This window comes from Chinchilla lanigera, unplaced genomic scaffold (genome assembly GCF_000276665.1).
Source record: "Chinchilla lanigera isolate Chin_1 unplaced genomic scaffold, ChiLan1.0 scaffold00097, whole genome shotgun sequence".
Classification (NCBI taxonomy): Eukaryota; Metazoa; Chordata; class Mammalia; order Rodentia; family Chinchillidae; genus Chinchilla; species Chinchilla lanigera.
Window position 1 is genome coordinate 6,510,090 of NW_004955498.1, and position 18,732 is coordinate 6,528,821.

At 48.0% G+C, this 18,732-nt stretch overlaps 2 protein-coding genes across 7 annotated transcripts in view; one reads left to right on the plus strand and one right to left on the minus strand.

The window, feature by feature from the left end:
- Positions 1-18,208, plus strand: part of Mtmr1 (myotubularin related protein 1) — a gene marked incomplete at its 5' end in the record, with an annotated part of 65,592 nt that extends 47,384 nt beyond the window's left edge. For 5 of the 6 annotated variants that reach the window (XM_013505542.1, XM_005406423.2, XM_005406425.2 and 2 more), the window contains 4 exon segments: positions 2,317-2,409; positions 6,505-6,618; positions 13,021-13,197; positions 16,316-18,208. In XM_013505542.1, coding sequence (XP_013360996.1) covers positions 2,317-2,409; positions 6,505-6,618; positions 13,021-13,197; positions 16,316-16,480 — 549 coding nt within the window. 6 annotated transcript variants of the gene reach the window in all.
- Positions 13,209-16,305, minus strand: LOC102030214. Its single transcript, XM_005406420.1, has 2 exons — positions 14,998-16,305; positions 13,209-14,348 (listed from the first exon to the last, which is right to left on the minus strand). The coding sequence occupies exons 1-2, from the start codon at positions 15,041-15,043 to the stop codon at positions 13,768-13,770; spliced, it is 627 nt and encodes a 208-aa protein (XP_005406477.1). The 5' UTR covers positions 15,044-16,305; the 3' UTR covers positions 13,209-13,767.
- Positions 18,209-18,732: the final 524 nt, after the last annotated feature.

An 18,732-nucleotide genomic window follows, 5' to 3' on the forward strand; every position in this document is an offset into this window, starting at 1 on the left:
TTCTTGCCAGTAGTTCCTGTGCTGGTCCACTGGTGTTATTTTTGTTTTGTTTTTAGCAAATGTAACATCAGTGGCTAACTAGTGAACCAATTGTTGGATGTGACATTTGGGTTACTTTCTGAAGTAGGTGCAACAAGTCTGTTCGTAACGTCATGGCATTTATTACTGCGCAAATAAAGACCTGATGGCTGAGTTCCAGGAAAAATTTCTAAATTTAAGATGTGAAATGTCTTTGCATCTCCCACAGCATATATTTTTACACCATATTTGGAAGGCTTATTTGGCATATATTGCCAAATCTTCAACAACCAGGAAATAATGCAAGTTGTTCGTCAGTTGTCATGTATTCAGATGATGTATAAATTGCTTGACAGTTCAGAACAAAGCTTTCAAAAAATGAGTAAATAGCAGCCAAATTGTCAGATTTTTTTTCTTTCTTGGTAGATCTTTTTGTCATCAAGACATAGGCAGTTTTGAGATAAACCAAATCTCTTGAATATCATTATTGTAAAAATCTGAGCACCACACCTGTCACTTCTCCATAAATCCTTTAGAATCTGACAATTAGAATGATAAAGTCCAGCTGTGAAGGCTTTTAGTTCAGATAGTGAGGTGTCATGATAAATGTATTTTTGAGTATTGATGCATATAGAATGTTTTACTTATATTTCATTAGTAGTGTATTTCAAAACATCTTGTAGCACATCATCCATTGCAAACAATTCCCACCATTGAATCACAGTTTTAGCATTCCATCCGGTAGGTTTCATCCTGGCAAGAACCTAATAAAATTTTCTGACCTAACATTGGACTGTTCAGGTATACATGACCATTTTGTAGCGCTTTGACTAATCAGATATTGACTTACACTACTGTTTTCTTGGTCATCTTATCAAGGTCTTCATTCTGCCCTTCTCTATCTTCTTATTCTTTGGCTTATATGATCCAAGTCATCATTGGCAGCTGCATCACCAGATGACTCACTTTCATCCTCCTCCCAAAGTTGTGAAAGCAGATTTTCATCTGACATGGTACTGAATTGGGCTGATTCTATAAGAAAAATGAAAAGACATATGATAAAGAATTATAGACAAAAATGTAGCAACGGTGTATACTGTGGGTAAAACTCATCCCATGACACTTTTGACACACATGCTGTTCATTGTACAAATGGATGAACACAAGGATTGCTTTCTGTGTTCACCCAGCCCAGCTACTGAGACACACAGCTAGCTACCATTTTGCTAAAGTACATATTTTCATTAGAAAAATATGGTCGGGGTGTTTTTTACCCACCACAGTCCCCTTTGGGTAGCCACTAAATGGTGTACTTTTAAGTATTAAGTTATTAAATGATTAAAGTGGTAAATTTTTAATATATTTTACTACAATTAAAAATGAAAGCAATACACTGTTACTCTGAGATGTTGACATTGACTTGGTCATCTTCTTGTTTTTACGTCTTTCTGGAGAGCAATTTCATGGATCAAGTATTTTCCATTCTCTCTGTGCTGATATGCTGATTGTGTTCTTCCTTCATGATTTTTCCCCTTATCATCTTTTTGTTTAGCCATCAGGTTATTTGAAGCTGCTCTGGAACCCTTACCCCTTAGCTGTCTTTTTACTTGTGACATCTTTGGTGTTGTTGGCAATCCTATTTATGTAGTTGAGGATGTTACCTTTTGGTACAAATCACTAATACAAATATCAGGAGTTATAAAAGGCAACACTAGGCTTCCTTATTTAGGACTCTACCCCATTAGCATTTCAAGAGTGAGATTTTAGCCTGCTCTGAGTCATGCAGAGTTGGTTAAAATCTGTAGGTTTTTAATCACAGTTTTTGACAGTTTAGACTACCTGCGATTTGTGGAAGACAGAAAAATGTGTTTACACTATGGAGAAAACGGCATTCATGATATACTTTGCAAGCTGTTCATTGGAACTCTTGCATTGGTCCTGTGCACTTGGTACACTACTTATTCTTGCACCAAAAAGCCAGCAAGCCAGTTGCTTATCATTTCTTGAGATCAGCTTTAGAAAGCAGTGAACATGTAAACCTATAGTAAGCAGAAATTTGGTTTCCTAACAGAAATGAAAGTCAATTCATTTTCATGAGCAGTTTTGAGTGCCTTTTTTTTTTTTTTAGCATTGGGAATTGAACTCAGGGCCTGTGCATGCTAGGCAAGCACTCTACCCACGAGCTGTATCCCTGTTAGGCTTGATGAGATATAGGGTACTCTTGCCACCAGGCAATTTAAAGTGACTTGTTAGAAGACCATAACACTCAAAGACATTTAACCTTTTGTTTCTTTTCAGCGAGTGGGCCATGGCGATGACAACCATGCAGATGCTGACCGATCACCCATATTCCTTCAGTTTATTGATTGTGTTTGGCAAATGACAAGACAGGTAAGAAATTTCAAATACGTTTCTGACCTATCAGCTTTTCAATTCAAATACATCTTAGATAAATGCATTAGTCAGCTTTTCACTGCTGTGACAAAATACCTGGGAAAGTCAACTTAAAGGATAAAAGGGTTGCTTTGGAGGTTTCAGTCTGTGGTCAGCTGGCTCCATTGCTTCTAGGCCTGTGGCAAGGCAGACACATCATGGTGGAAGGGCATGGCAGCCAGGAAACAGAGGGGAGAAAGCCAGAGAAAGGGGCTAGGAGCAGATCCCCAAGGTCATAGTCCCATGATCTGCTCCGTTCAACTGGGCCCCAGCACCTGTTTCCATCGCCTCCCAGTCATGCCATCAAGTTGTGATTTCATCAGTGGCAAGCCATCATTGGTGAAGTTAGAGCCCCACGAGCCAGCTGCTCTCCCAAAGCTTGTCAGCAACAGTGAGTCTGTGAGAATATGTTAGATCTCAACCATAACAGTAAGCTTTCATTGTTTCATTCAAAAAGAAGGTTTGTATGTATGTAATATATGACCCCTTCTATTATTTAGTACACTTTGATTCTAATTCACTTAGAAATATAAGCAGAAAATTAGAAACGATCAGTTTCACACCCAAAGTTTCTTTTCTTCTGCAAGTGGTTTTTGTCAAGTCTCTTGTCCAGCATCTGTGCAAGCCAAGGCTCTACTCTAGTTAATTCTGCTATTGCTCCCTTTTTGTGTCAAGTTAAGGAAACCTGCTCAGCCTCCTGCTAGGCAGTTAACCTAAGATTTGGCCAGATAATAGAGATGGGATATGGCTAAACTGCTAGTAAGTGGAGTCATTGCTAGGAAATCCAGGAATCTTCATGCTCTGCCCCACACCACAGCCTTTCAGGCCTGAAGGTCACCGGGGAAATGTGTGTCCGGAGACAGATGGCAGGGAAGAAACTATATAGCGTCTTACCATTAGCTGTTCCATAGCGCCCAACTCCAGTGCACGGGGCCCTAAGCCAGGAGCCATGCAGAGGTCCTCCTTCCCTAAATTAGGCCCCATGGCTTCAGACAACAGCCAGCCGTAGGGCCTGTCTCCAACATCCAAACCTGGGTTTGGCATCTCCATGGAGGAGCCCCGGGTAATCATGACTATGGAGGAACAAGAAAACAGCCTGTTGCTAAACACAGGTGCAAGTCTCTCGGTCCTTCTTTTCAATCCTGGCCTGCCTTCCAGCCGTCACACCTCAGTGACAGGAGTCACTGGTGAGGAGGTAATACGCTATTTTTGACAACCCTTAGGCTGTAACTGCTTGTTAGATCCTTTTTGCGTATGTCTGTCTTCCCGAGAAACCACTTTGAAGATACCACCATGTATTACAGCAGCCATTGATATTTTCCTACTAATCTGCCCATAACTCTGTAATGTGTGTATTGTTCCTATGCTATTTCGTAAATGGATGTATATTTATTATTATGTGTTTCCTACAACAACCATTGAGAATAGTTAATGATTATTCAATTGGTCACTCATGTCTAGCTCTATTTATTTTCTTTAGAAGCCACTTTGAAGATACCTAAGTATAGTACAACAACTATTGATAATCTCCTACCCCTTTTGTCTGTAACTCACTATTATTTGTTTTCCTGTGAAACTGTCTTATACATAACAATATGTAAAGCAATAACCATTGATAATTTCATACCATTTTGTCATTTGGTAAGCCCCCTCTATTACTATGTTATCCTTCTTTTACTCTTTAAAATTAAAAAAAAAAAACCAAACCTGGGTTTGAGTCTTGGGTCTTAGCCTCAGGATAGGAGATAGGGCCAGGACAGTGGACCTGAAACCAGAGAAATGGAAAGAGGTGAAGGAGAGAGTCGTTTTCCCCACACGTGCTAGCCAGCCTGGCTGAAGGAGAGGCTGCAGGGAAGAATAAGCAGACTGGAATCCAGGGCCTGGCACTCCGTGCATCTGCCAGAGCTCTGCTGGCCATGGCTGCTGCTGCAGTCGTGCTTCTGGCCAGCCAGAGGGCTGCTGGCGACCAACAGGGATTCCCTCAATAGTGCGGTGCCCATGTGTGAGCCTGCTGGTAGCCTTATCACAGCTACCCTGGGACTTTGAGGGGCTGTGTGCCTGCCCACTGCACAAAGCTATGGATATCCCCAAATCTAGTGTGCTCACTAGGAATTGCTGTTCCTGAAGGGAGTGTGTGCTGGGGCAGGAAGAAGACTGAGGACCCACATGTCTCTCCTGTCCCTGCTGCCTCCTCACTATCACTCTGGAAGCTACAGCAGAAGGGTTGCCATGAGCTCAAGACCAGATTGCACTACATAGGGAGAGCCTGCCTCAAAACACACAGGCACGCACGCACGCTGGGCTGGGTAAAATGGGCCCAGGGTGGAGCTTGTGCTGCTGGATTTCAGACAAGGTGCACTGCGGGGATCTGAAGAACACAGATCTGTCTTCAGAAATAAGAGGGTATAGGGACCTTCTGTTACTCACAGTAGATCCCAGGGAGTGCTCAGGCCCTCAGGAGGAACTGACCCTTACTTTTAGACCCAGTCACAGTGCACCAACTGGGGCTCACGTTATCCGAGAGCCAGGTCACAGTGGGTTGAAAATAGCCAGGCAGAGAAGTGGCTGGTCTCAAGGGGATGAATGCCCGGTGTACAAGCGACAGGTGACAGCATACACAGGCTCAGGAGGCTGGCTTGCCAGTGGTTGGTCACGTTTCATCCGTGGACAGTGCGTTGTTGATCTAGGTCATGTAAGCATGAGAATGCCAGTGAAAACATTGCCATAGCTGGTTTCCAGAAGTTTCCATGGAGAGTGTTCTGTTGGCACTCCTTGGAAGAGAGCTGCATGTTTCTGTGAGACAAATCCCTAGGAAGGAGAGGGAGCCCAATATTTATTCAGTGTAGCTGTGAATATAGCAGCTGGGTGAGAAAATCAATTCCAGGTGGACTTTGGACAGTCTTGTTGTTCTTTTCTGCCTGTAGCTCGTCTAGTAACGGAGGAAAAGCTCAGCTAAAAAAGTAAGCCTGTCTGTCTCTGATCCTGGCTGTCATTTGGGCATGTCGGGGTTAGTCACAACAGTATGCAAATCTCACTCTGGCTGGAGAATAGATCTTTAATGGAAACGGACTTAAAGGCAGATGCACCTGATGATTCTCCTGGGTTCTGTTCTACTTGGCTTTGCTTCATTCAGTAGGTGATGAATATTTCACTGTTTTAGAATGAGAAAGCTGGCACATGGTAGGCACTCAGTACATGCCTGCTGTTGGGGTCATTATCATCATTTCCAGATGGCGCCTGGCTACTCAATGCCAGCTGCTGGCTAGAACCTGTTGACAGTGCTAACAGTCTTCATGGGAAGTCTGCAAAACCCCATTATGAGTGGCCTAAAACAGTTAAGGTGATCCTGTGGTTTCTTTCCCTACCCTGTTAATATAGTGAATTACAGGGGCTGAGTTTTAAAATTTATTTTCAAATGTTAAATCAGCCTTGCCTTCCTGAGACCAACCCCACTTGGTCATGCCATATTTCTCTTATTACACTTCCAAGCTCAGTTTGCTCGTATATGGGTAAGGATTCGTGGGCTACTATTAATGGGAAAGCCCTTTAATGGACACAGAGCTACGCAGATCTGCTTTCTCTTCTGGAGTTGCTTTTGACTCTATGGCTGCTGTGCCTCTAGGCAGGAAGCTGGGGCAGTGACAGTGTTCCCGTCATTTAGTTCCCTTTCCTCAGTGCCACAGCCCTGTGTTGCCTGTTGCATCTGAAAACATTCACTTTGTATATTTTACCCAGCTTTCTAGTTGTTTCTGGCAAAAACAAAACAAAACAAAAAAAACGAGTCTGCCTCTGTTCTGCGTGATGCGAAATGGAAGACACAGAAACATTTTAGGCATTGAAGGGCACAGCACGCTGTGTTGCTTCTGGTTGTTTCTCAGCCAGATCGATCTGCTTTGACTTGGAACTGTGGATAAGTTTCACAGGGCTCAGCCTGCCTTTGAATCTTTGAGTAGATTCCAAATTGTAGTTTAGCTCTCATTCACAGAAACATAATATTACTTTGTTTTAGAAATTGGACTTTAAAACTAAAATTTGTTTTTCTCTCCATTTAAGTTTCCTTCAGCATTCGAGTTTAATGAACTGTTCTTGATTACAATTTTGGATCACCTTTATAGCTGTCTCTTTGGGACCTTTTTGTGCAACTGTGAACAAGAGCGATTCAAAGAGGTAAGGAGATTTGTTTCCCTGTGGCTCAGGCGCCTTGCCCAGTGAGGGCTTCTGTAGACAGAGGCCCAGGTGGAGGGAAGACCTGGCCTCTGCACCTGCTGCTCTCTGGACGTGGGGTGTGGGCACGGGATGCCCTCCCAGAATTCCAGCAGCCCCAGCACATAGGTCTTCCTAGGGCTGGGACCCGTGAGCCCACGGCTCTCTAGGGAGTAGGGTAGAACCCATGCTCCCATAAGCCCAGTGTGATGGACCCTGTTAACTTCTTAATGAAAAGGAAAAAAAGTAAATTTTGTGGTTTGAGAATTATATCTAAATAAAGGCACTTAGAATAAAACAAAAAAAGTGGAAGAACAAAGTTCATATATTAGAATTTAAACTATGTAGGAGGGAAGCTTAGAGAAGAGGAAGGGGGTAAGGGGTGAAAGGGAGAAGAGGTTGATGGAGGGACAGTCAAAGTATGTTACCTGCACATGTGAATCTGCCAGAGTGAAACCCAGTAGTCTGTGTAACTAGCAGGCACTGATAAAAACCTTTAAAAAAGAATTTAAATGGTGAGTTTATCTAGGTTTTTGAGGGGTACAAGATTTAATCTTCATCTAAAAAGTCAGCTCTCTCTGGGTGTGGTGGTGCATACTTGTAATCCCAACGCTTGGGAGCCTAAGGCAGGAGGATTGCTGTGAGATCAAGGCCAGCCTGTCTCGAAAGGAAAAAGAGAGAAGGAGAGAAAAAGAGCAAGAGAAAAAGTCAGCTGTCTTGAGATATAATTTACATACCGTGAAATTCAATCATCTGTCAGGTACAGGGACGCGTGCTTGTAGTCCCAGCTACTCAGGAGACCGAGATGGGAAGATTACTTGACCCCACAAGGTCAGGAGTAACCCAGGCAGTGTGGTGAGACCCCATCTTAAGATAAATAAAAATAAAATTCACTCATCTAAAGTGTACAATTTAGTGGTTTTAGGATATTCATAGATTTTGCTCCACCACCAATATCTGATTTCATAAAATTTTTATCACCCACAAAAGAAACTGCAGATCTATTATCAGTCCCTTTTTACTCCCCTTGGAGCCTGGCAAGCACTAATCTGCTTTCTGTCATTATGAGAGTGCCTAGTCTGGACGTTTCACATAAATGGAGTCGTATAATAATTGGACTCTTATGATGACTTCCTCCACTTAGCGCTCAGTGTTTGCAAGGTTCACTCCTTTTCATGGCTGAGCCGTACTCCATGGTGTGACTGGACCACATTTTGTTTCTCCATTCATTGGTTGGTAGAAATTTGAGTGGTTTCACTTTTTGGCTCCTAGGAACAATGCTGCTATAAATACTCCTGCCCAAGTCTTTGCGTGGATACCAGCTTTCATTTCTCTTGGGTGTAAACCTAGGAATAGGATTGCTGGGTCATACAGTAGCTCTACATTGGACCTTTTAAGGAAACGACCAGACTGCTTTCAAAAACAGCTGCAGCATTTTAAATTCATTCCCAACAGTGTTACAAGGGTTCCGGTTTCTCCATGGTTCACCAGCACCCATTTTCCTCTCTAAAAAACCATCCTAGTGGGTAGTATGCTATGGCTTCTTAAAGTATATCTTGAAAGAAACTTTTCAAAGGGAGGGAACAACTGGGATGAGGGAAAAGAGAAAAAGAAAGAAGGGAAAAAATATATATATATACACACACACACAGGATAACTGAGAGAGTCCTACTACTGACTTCTGTTGCTTTATTGAAAGGAACAGTTATGTTTAATTGTTTGATCAACTGTAAATGCCTATATTTGTTTAACTGAGTAACCAATTTGAAGATAACAATATGTACAATATTTAATACAATATCTATTGTTAATTTTCTATCACCTTGTCTGAAACTCTACATTGCTTCTATTGTTCGGGTGTTGTTTTATGTCTGTTCATTAATATATTTTCATTCTTTATCTTTAAAAGCTAAAAAAAATATATATATCTTACTAGTGCCTATGAATTTTACAGAATACTAGGTTGCACTGTGGTGTGCTCATACATGCATACAATACATGTTGGTCATAGCCGTCCATCCCCCCACTGCTAGCCTTTATAATCCCCTTTCCTCCCGGTTCCCTTCCCCTTGTCTAATAGTAATCTCCCTCTACCTTCCTGTCATCTTTGTTAGATCCCTCATATTAGGGGAAACTTGTGATTCCTATCCTGTAGCATCTGGCTTATTTCGCTTCACATGATGATCTCCAGTTCCATTCATTTTCCTGCAAATGACATAATTTCATTCTTATGGCTGAGTAAAACTCCATCGATAGTGTATGTACCACATGTGCTTTGTCCACTCATCTGTTGATGAGCACCCAGGCTGGTCCATGTCTTGCCATTGTGAACCGTGCCGCAGTGAGCGTGGCTATGCAGGTGTCCCCATGGAGTGCCCACCTTAATTCCTTTGGGGATATAGCAGGGACTGGTATAGCTGAGTCCCACCGTAGTTTTCTTTTTAGTTATTTGAGAAGCCTCCATATTGATTTCCAGAGGCTGTACTAATTTACATTCTTTTTTTTTTTTGGTTTTTCTCCGGTACCAGGAACCGAACTCACGACCTTGCGCTTGCCAGGCAGGCGCTTTGCCGCTGAGCTAAACCCCCAGCCCCTACATTCTTATAGTACTGGAAGAGGGATCCTTTTTTCCTGCATCCTCACCAGCATTTATTGTCTTTTGTATTCTTTTTTTTGGCGGGGCTGGGGGTACTGGGAATTGAACTCAGGACCTCATGCTTGCCAGGCTGTCTTTTGTATTCTTGATGGCAGCCATTCTACTCAGATGAGATGGAATCTCAGTATAGTTTTGATTTGCATTTCCTTAATGGCTAAAGATATTGAACATTTTTCATATACTTATTGACCAGCTATACTTCTTTTGATAAGTGTCTGCCCGGTTCATTTGCCCATTTACTGATTAGGTTATTTGATTTTTTGGTGGTAAGTTTCTTGAGTTCTTTACATATTGTAGACATTAATCCTCTGTCAGAAGAGTAGCTAGCCAAGGTTTCCCCCATTCTGTAGACTGCCTCGTCACTGTGTTAGTTGTTTCTCTTGCCATGCAGAAGCTTTTGAACTTGATGCAGTCCCATTTGTTGATTCTTGCTGTCTCCCATGCTGTTGGAATCCTTTCAGGGAGTGTGGCATTAAGTGTTTCTCCAATGTTATCTCCTAGCACTTTCAGAGTTGCCAGTCCTATGTAAGTCTTTGAATTGTGGGTGAGTGATAGAAAGCTACATATTTCAGTCTTCTCCATATGGACATCCGGTTTCCCCAGAGCCACTTGTTAGAGGCTGCCTTTTCGCCAGTGTATGTTTTTGGCTCCTTTGTCCACAATCAGATGACTGTAGTTGTGGGGGTTTGTGTATGCATCCTCTTTCTGTTCTTTGTGTATGCTTTTGTGCTTATAGAATTTTGTTTTGTTTTGCCATGGCTCTATAGTATAATTTGAAATCAGATATTGTGATGCCTCTAGCCTTGCTCTTTTTGCTTAGGATTGCTTTGGCTGTCCTGGATCTTTTGTGTTTCCACATAAATTTTAGGATTTTTTTTCTAGTTTGTTTTTTTCTTTTTGAGATGGGTTTCACTGTACAGTTCAGGCTGGGCTTGAACTCACTTTGTAACCCAGGCTGGCCTTGAACTTTCAGCGATCCTCCTGCCTCAGCCTCCCAAGTGCTGGAATTACGGGTGTGCACCATCGCCGGCCTTGTTCTAATTCTGTGAAGAATGCCATTGGTATTTTGATGTGGATTGCAGTGAATCTGCAGATTCTTTTTGGTAATATGGCCATTTTAATAATATTAATTCTGCCAATTCCTGAACCTGGGAGGTCTTCCCATCTTCTGATGTCTTCTTCATTTTGTTTTCTTCAGTGTCCTGGTATTTGCATTTTGTAGAGGTCTTTCACTGCTCTGGTTAGGTTGATCCCTATTCTATTTTTTTAAGTTGTTGTGAGTGGAATTGTTTTCTTTTTTTCTCAATTAATTTTATTGGTACACTTTTGATGTACATAATGATCACATTCATCAGAGGGGGTTTGTACTTGTACGTAATATAACTTGTTTCTTTTTTCCGCAACCCTCTCCCCTCCTTCAACCCTTCTTCCTCTCATTTACAAAAGCTTTGTCTCCATTTTTTTCCTTCTATTTTCTTTTTTGCTTTTCTCTTCCTCTCCCCTCCCTTGCTCCCCTTTCCATTTGAACATTTTCTTCCTATTTCTCAATATCTGTCATTCATTTTGGTCCTTATTTACTCTTTTGGTTTCTTACACAAGAGGAACAATGTGATATTTAATTATGTGCATGCAATTTATTTCACTTAAAAGTATGGTCTCAAGGTGTACCCATTTCCCTAAAAATGTCTCAGGTTTATCCTTCTTTATGGCAGAGTAGTACTCCATTGAATATAAACCCCACACTTTCTTTATCCATTCATCTGTTGATGGGCTTCTGGGCTGTGAATGGAACTGTTTTCTTGATTTCTCTTTCAGTGGGTTCATTATTGGTTTATAGGAAAGCTATTGATTGTTTTAAATGTTGATTTTGTATCCTGTGATGTGGTTTTGATTTACCTTTCCCTAATAATTAATGATCTTTTCCTGTGCTTATTAGCCATTTGTGTATCTTCTGTGGAGACATGTGTGTTCCAACCCTCCGCCCATTTTTAATTGGGTGATTTACCTTTTTATTATTAAGTTCTGGCAGTTCTGTACACTTTTTTATACATATCCTTTATAAGATGCGATCTACAAAATTTTCCCCCTCTGTAGGTTGTCTTCTCACTGTCTTGATTTCCTTTGAACCAAACTTTTTAATTTTGATGAAGCCCAGTCATCTGTTTTTGTTTCTCTCATTACTTCTGCTTTTACTGTCCTATCTAAGGTGCCATTGCTTAAGCCATGATCACAAAGATTTAATCCTATTTTCATTCTAAGAATGTGAGAGTGTTAGCATTTCCTTATAGGTCTTTGGCTGTCTTGGTTACTTTTCTCTCATTGCTGAGACAAAATACCCGATGCCCAGAATTAAAGAAGGAAAGGTTCACTTAGCTCACAGTCTGTGGAGGTTTCAGTCCATACTCGGCTGGCTCCAAGACAGAGTGGCATATGGCAGAGGGCAGCAGTTCATGGCAGTGAAAGATAGCAAAAGCAACAAGAGCAAAAGGGAGGAGCGGCAAAGAGCAAGCCTCTTTCCCTCCCTTACATTGTACACAAGCTATCGCCCCAGGGCAAGTATAGCATTCATGCCCATAATCCCAGCATTGGACCATGGATCAATCAAAAACTCTAGAAGCCTGCCCAGTGACTGCATGAGGCTTTGGCGGGGGGAGCATCTAGACACAAACCATACCAGTGACCCACTTTGAATTCATATATGTGTCTGATGGGAGGTATGAGTCCAGCTTCGTTGCTTTGTGTTGGTTAGCGGGTGTCCTGGCACTGCTGGCTGGAGAGACTTTTCCTGGTTGAACTGTCTCACCGCCCTTGTGAAAAATCAATAGACTGTAAATGCGGGAGTCTGTCGCTACTCTCTGTACTCGGTCCCATCCATCCCCACCATGTCTAGCCTATCCCAGCACTGCTGGTATTAATTATTGTAGTGCTATAGTAAACTTTGAAAACAGAAAGTGTGAGTCTTCTACTTTGTCCTCCCTTTTTTCAGGATTACCCTGACTATTGTGGATCCTTTGTGTTATTGGTGGTGTTTCACTTATAGATAAAATAGACAAAAAATGAAACGGTCCTAAGTGAGCGTCCCTGTGGGAAGCAGGCAGCGTGTGGGTGGCAGAAGGCTGGAGGAGTCCCCTGGCCTGGCCGCCTCTTCCTTAGGCTTCGCGCTGCTTACTGTCTGTTTACCCGCCCCACCCTGCCACAGGTGCGGATGTTCCCAGTCGGAGGAGCAAAGCAAGGGCACCACACTGCAAACGGGGTGCTGTCCATCGCGGGGAAACAGTACTCCTCTAGAGGAAGCTTTTCTCGCTTGCCACCACGCTATGTCTTTCTGCACATAGCCGTGATTGTTCACTGCAAGGGATCTTAGTTGGAAATTCTATCCACACTTCTCAGTGTGAAGAACCACAAAGCAAACCTGAAGCCAAATTTGTGCCTGTCACTGGTGAGCCCTGGCGTCCTGGGCTTGGTGGAGATCTCATTCCGCCCTCCCACAGACACAGTGGCCGGACAACGCTGCACTGAGCGGTATTTTCCCGGGACCATCCCCAGCAGGCCACGCGTACTGGGAGGCCAGGGAGAGCTTGGTAAATGCGCCCTGTTTCTCAGCACGTGGGTGACTGCAGTGTTCAAGTAATTTCCTCTCTGTAACACTCATCTATGGGGATATGAAGAAAGGAGAACTTTATTTCATTGCATTCCTTTTTGTTTTTCAGGATATACATTCAAAGACCGTGTCTTTATGGTCCTATATCAATAGCCAGCTTGATGAGTTTTCTAACCCCTTCTTTGTGAACTACGAAAACCACGTCCTGTATCCTGTTGCTAGTCTGAGTCATCTGGAGTTATGGGTAAATTATTACGTCCGATGGAACCCACGGATGAGGCCACAGGTACCTTTTCGCTGTCTTCTTTCCCTGCGAGCGGCTCTCTCTTTCCAAGCAAGGGCAGTGTTGTAGACGCGTGCAGGTGCACCTACTGACAGGGCGGCCACGTCTGCCTGGGGAGTGGTGGAGGGTGGGGACAGACAGACAGCCCGTGCTGCCGCAGAGCAGGCGCCCCTCGGGGAAGGGCTTGGCCTGGCCCTGCTGTACCACTTCGTGCTGCCTTTTTCTAGATCGTCCAAACCGAGAGAGTGGCGCACAGCAGGGCCGGTCAGCCAGCCCGCACCCACCCTCTGGCCTCAGACACCATACTTGCGCTTCCTGCAGTGCTCCCGGTCTTCTCTGAACAGAGGTTTGACTTGGCCCTGCTCCCCACCCGTCTCTTGCGTGTGGGTGTGAGAAGACACACGCGGGCGGCCCTCAGCGCCCTGGCCAGTGTAACACTCTCGAGCTTCACCAGGCTGTCACTGTCAGTGTGTAACATCGCTGCTTCCGCCAGCCAAGGCGCCGGAACTACCTTTCCTCTGCGCCCTCCTTCTTCCCTCTCTGCCCCCTCACCTGGGGCCTTCACTTCTCAATTCAGCCCCAGCCCGCCAATCTGGATGTCCAGGTTGCTCCGTTTCCCTCTTGGTGGCCAGCACCGAGCTCCACAGTGTGTGGTTCTTTCCCTAACCCTCCCTCAGGCTGGGAAGGGCCCGCATCTGTGGACGTCCTGTGACCCGTGCGCCGTGCTGCCCCAGCAGCCATCTCCCAGATCGTTCCGTGTGCTTCGCCCGGCCCCATGCCCAAGTGCAGCCCGTCCGCGGCACATGTCCCGCACTGCTCGCTCACTGCCCTGCGGTTGTCTCTGTGTTCCTCTGGCCCCTCCCAGTTGGCCCTGCCTCCCCTGGGACCCCAAGTGTTCCCTGAGCCAGGCCTTTCACCCCCTGCTGCCTGCACCTCTGTCCCCTCTCCTGCTGCCAGGCACAGGTGGCTTGTGAAGGCCTTGCAGAAGTGGAGGTGCCTGGTGGTCTGCTGTCCTCTCCCCTCTTCTGGGCTGCTTTGTCCAGCAGGCTTCCTTCTGGTCAGCCAGCAGAGCGCTGCAGCAGCTCCCTCCTCTCGCCTCGGCTGGCTCCTTCTCCGCAGCCTCTGCTTCACATCTGAGCAGCAGGGATGATGGGCTGTAGCGTGTCAGAATGTCATGATTTTACTGATGTCATGTAGCGTTACTAAGTGGTCTTGGGGGCCCAGGACAGAAAGTGGGGGAACCTTGGAAGATTAACAGAAAGCCAGCTGGACTGCTCTGGACTGGGCACCTTTGCTTAGATGAGGCTTCCCAGTACTGCGGAACCACACCCTGCCCCATGCCAGACTTGACGAATGTAATGGCAGGCTGCCCTGTCCTTCCTTCCCCTGCTGCTTCCCTCTGTTGGTGCTGGGTGGGAGTCCTCGGGCGTGCAGGATGGGTGGCCCTGAACTTGCTGCGTCCTCTGAGGACTGCGAGTGTGAAGCAAGGCCATCCAGGGTGCCGGTACCGTGCTAGGAGGGTGGCACTTCCTACGTGGTGTACACAGAAGGGCCCCACTTGCAGCAAGCATGCATTGGCCAGCTCCTAGGTGCAGGGCCCATAGAGTTGGCCGGAGAGTGCTGGGACTTGGTGGTGGGGTGCGCTGGAGAGGCAGGTGGCACAGGGAAGGGGCCACGGGGGCAGGGCTGGCTGGCGGGGCTGCGGCGAGCCGGGGCTGAGAAGCAAGTCGCAGGAGGAAAGGCCCCGTCCTTCCGAACAGGCGGGGGCAGCATGAGCCACTGCGAGGCCCCCTCAGCACCCACCTGAGCGCGGCCACACAGCGTCCTGCCTTCGGGCCTCCTGCCTCATGGCTCGCACACAGCACCCAAGGGGTGGCGTGACCAGCCTGTCCCTGGGATTTTCTCAAATGCAGCCCTTGTTGAGCCTCAGGGTTTTCTATCCCTTCTGGCAGGCCTTTGCGTAGTTGTAGAGGAAGCTGATCTACAGAAAAACAGAAAAAGCCCTGCGGCAGCGGCAGGGGGAAGCAGTGTGCTTGTGCAGCCCTGGCCCGCAGGCCTGAGATTGTGCCTGTGCTGCTCCTCTAGGCCGCGCATTCACGTTGGCCATCGTGATGGGTGCAAAGCCTTCCCTCCTCTGGGGCCAGATGATCCTGGAGACTGGGATCCACCGAGCAGACAGGGCCTAGGCTAGAGGGGAGCTGCTGCTGGCTCTCAGCCCCCGGGATCAACGTTTGTTCCAAGCCCTGCTGCTGCTGTGCCCGCCCTTCTTCCTGTGGCCCCTCCAGGCTTGTCTCCCCACACCTGCACCATCCCTCTCCTGCCTCCAGGAGGGGAGGGCTGCAGGACCTGGAGAGCAGAGTGGGGCTGCAGGCAGGGTATGACTCTCAGGCTAAGGCTGGAGGGTGTCACAGCGAGTCACACAGTCTGGCTCTAAGATGTACAGGGGGATAGAGGGGGCTCCCCAGATCCTACCCCCAGACCCCACCCTGGGCCTCTGTCATTCTCTGCCTGGCACCCCGGGCCACCCTTTGATAGCAGGCGCCCAGACATGTTGGCAGCCCCGTAGCTCATGGGCCCCCGCAGTGGGTGGGCGAGAGCGGCACGCGGGGGTGGCGCAGCAGCGAGGCTGAGTGGGGAGGGGCGTGGGGTCCTCCCTGCACTGCGCACCGGGGCCTCTGCCCCACCCGGCCCGACTGACGAGCAGAGGCAACTCCGGGTCGGAGACTGCTCCTTTGCTGGGGCTCTTCACTCGGTGGAGCGGCTTAGGAGGCCGCATGAGTAGCGCAGCACTCACGGGGCTGGGGATACTGGCGAGTGTGCCTGGGGAGCAGCCTGGAGCTGGCCACTGGCCATCCCGAGGGTCCGCAGAGGACGGCTCGGGCCTGAGGTCCTGAGTTTGCCCCGGGAGCCGGGGAGGAGCCACAGAGCAGTCGGTGGCAGCTGGAGCTCCCAGCTTGCAGGGGTTATTGCTGTACGCTGGGTGGGAGAGGCCGGAGGCCCAGGAGACTGGGCAGCATGGGCCTCCAAGCAGAGCCAGGGGCCTGGGTGCTAAAATGCCGTGTTAGGAGCAAGGAGCGCCCCCGGGACGGCTGCTAACTCGGCCCCATCTCTGTCCCCGCAGACGCCAATCCACCAGAATCTCAAGGAGCTGCTGGCTGTCAGGGCTGAGCTGCAGAAGCGCGTGGAGGACCTGCAGCGGGAGGTGGCCACGCGCGCTGTCTCGTCGTCCTCTGAGCGGGGCTCCTCGCCATCACACTCGGCTACTCCAGTCCATACCTCGGTCTGAGGGTGAGCCACCGACGCGGGCCACCCCACCACTCCGCGTCTCCCTGGGAGCTCAGGGCCTGGCTGTGGCAAGGTTACGGCGAGGCCTCTGGGGACCCAGGCACTGTCTTCTGGGACAGGAGGTCCAGGGACCATCCTCGGGGCTAGGTGACAGCCCCCACTGTGGCCAAGTGCTTTCTGTCTCGTGAACAGCCCAGGACCCCGCCAGCGGCCAGGCCCATCCCGTGACCCACCCTCCTCTGTCTCAGGCTTCAGGACATCTCGTGCCCTTGCCGTCCACGGTCACCCTCTGTCAGAAACAAACCTTGCCAGCTGTGGGAGTGCTCTCAGCACCCTGCCACGGCTTGAAGACTGATCTTAAGTGAAATGTCTGGAGAGAATCGCACCATCGGCCTCCGGTCTCCAGTTCCCACTGTGTATATAGAAGGTATTTTTTAAAGAGAGAAACAGGCCTTTATTTTCCTATGTCCTTTTTAATGTTTAGAATAATTGCCAGCAGAGGTGTCTGCTTCCTCTTCCGTGGGAGGAAGTCTTTCTGCTCGCCCTGCTGACTTCTGTGGTACGTATGAAATGAGACTTTAGACACGGTCACCTGGGTGGCAGCCTCTCCCTGTCCTCAGCCTAGCTCCGGTACTTGCCTCCTGAGGCGGCCCTGTCCATTGGTAGGCATGCTCAGTGCTGGCAGCTTTGCGCAGGCGCCCGTCCCGTGCCTGGGCAGAATGGTGTTTCCCATTCATCACAGGCCCCTCACCCTGGGTTGCCGAGTGACCGCCCATCCCTGTCTTAAAGCGGCTGTGCACCATGGCGGCGGGAGAGGCCAGTGCGCACCCCTCCTCGAGCCCAGCCTGGCTGGCCTCGCCCCACAGTTCCGGGTTCTGCACCACCATGGGGGTGAAGTCATCATGTGCTCTAGGCCTGTCTCTGCAGGTCACCGGGATGCCACCACAGCACAGCACAAGGTCAGCTGCCTCAGAAGCTCACAGGTCCCCTGGGACAGGTGCATTGACGTCACTGCCTCAGGCCCGATCAGGCTCCAGACGCACACATAGTCCTACACATTATTTTTGAAAATAGATTGTTCAGAAGTTTTCTACGGTCATATACATAGGGATTAGATGTTATTTCAACTTGGAACCTTCTGATTCATACAGAAAATTTTCCTTCTGTAAACTACCAGAAATATTTATTCATGGTCACTTGGCAATTCCTAAAACCAATTGTTCATTTTTGTCACGTGAGGATCTGTCCGTGCGGCACACTGCAATGGATATTAACTACTGAGTTAGGCTCCCTGCCCAGCCCAAAGCTCACTTATGAATGGGTAGGCTGTTAGTGCTACACGGATTTTTTTCGTGGAGACGTTCCCCAGTCTTTCCCCACAGACACCACGTAGTCCGCCAGCTGCGCTGGGACAGTTCCGTGCGGTGCGGATGGGGTGATGGCGCACAGACCCCCGAGGCCCAGGGTCACTCTCCGGCGAGGTCGGCCCTGCCGCATGGCCCTGCCAACTCTCACTTAAAGAAGCACAAGAGCGCGCTGCCCTTGGTCTGTTCCTCACACAGAACTGTGTCCGGCGCCACTCGAAGGCTGGTTTGGTATCTGAGCCCTGCTCTTTTGTTCAAGTGTACTGGAATGTAAAACCTTGGGTTTTTAAAGCTGGCACAATGCTGTATTTCATCTGATGCGCTGTCTTTGCACCTGTAATTAAAATGACAGCGTGTGCTCCCTAGCCTTCTGGTTGTCGCGCTCTTCCAAGTGTCCACATGGTTTTCTTTGCGGGGAATGAATAATGACACGGTGACACGGCCACGGCTCCCGTGCAGTGCCTTGCGTGACTTCATTTGTTAGATCTCACATGCCATTTGTCACCAGTGCAGAGTGTTGTGGCTGGAACGGGTGAGTGCTGATATTTGCAAACCTAAAGGCCTGGCCTGTCACCCTGAGGAAATGCCAGGGACCCTGGAAAGCACAGCCCTCGAGGCATGGCAGCAGGCCCTCTGAGGCTGTGGGGTGCCACACTGTTTCAGGGCTGACCCCCGCCCTGTGGGCCACCCTTCTCACGTGGGCCTGGGGTCCCTGACCCTCTCCCTGTGACTTGGCTGCAAGCAGCAGGGCCCACTGTGAGGCGCGGGAGTGGGAGGCAGGACTCCTGGGCCGTCACCGCCCTTGCTGTGAAGTCGCTGTGGGCACCACCCCAGGCCACACAGCGGGCGAGCCCAGCAGGCTGACAGGGCCAGGGTCTCAGTGGCATAC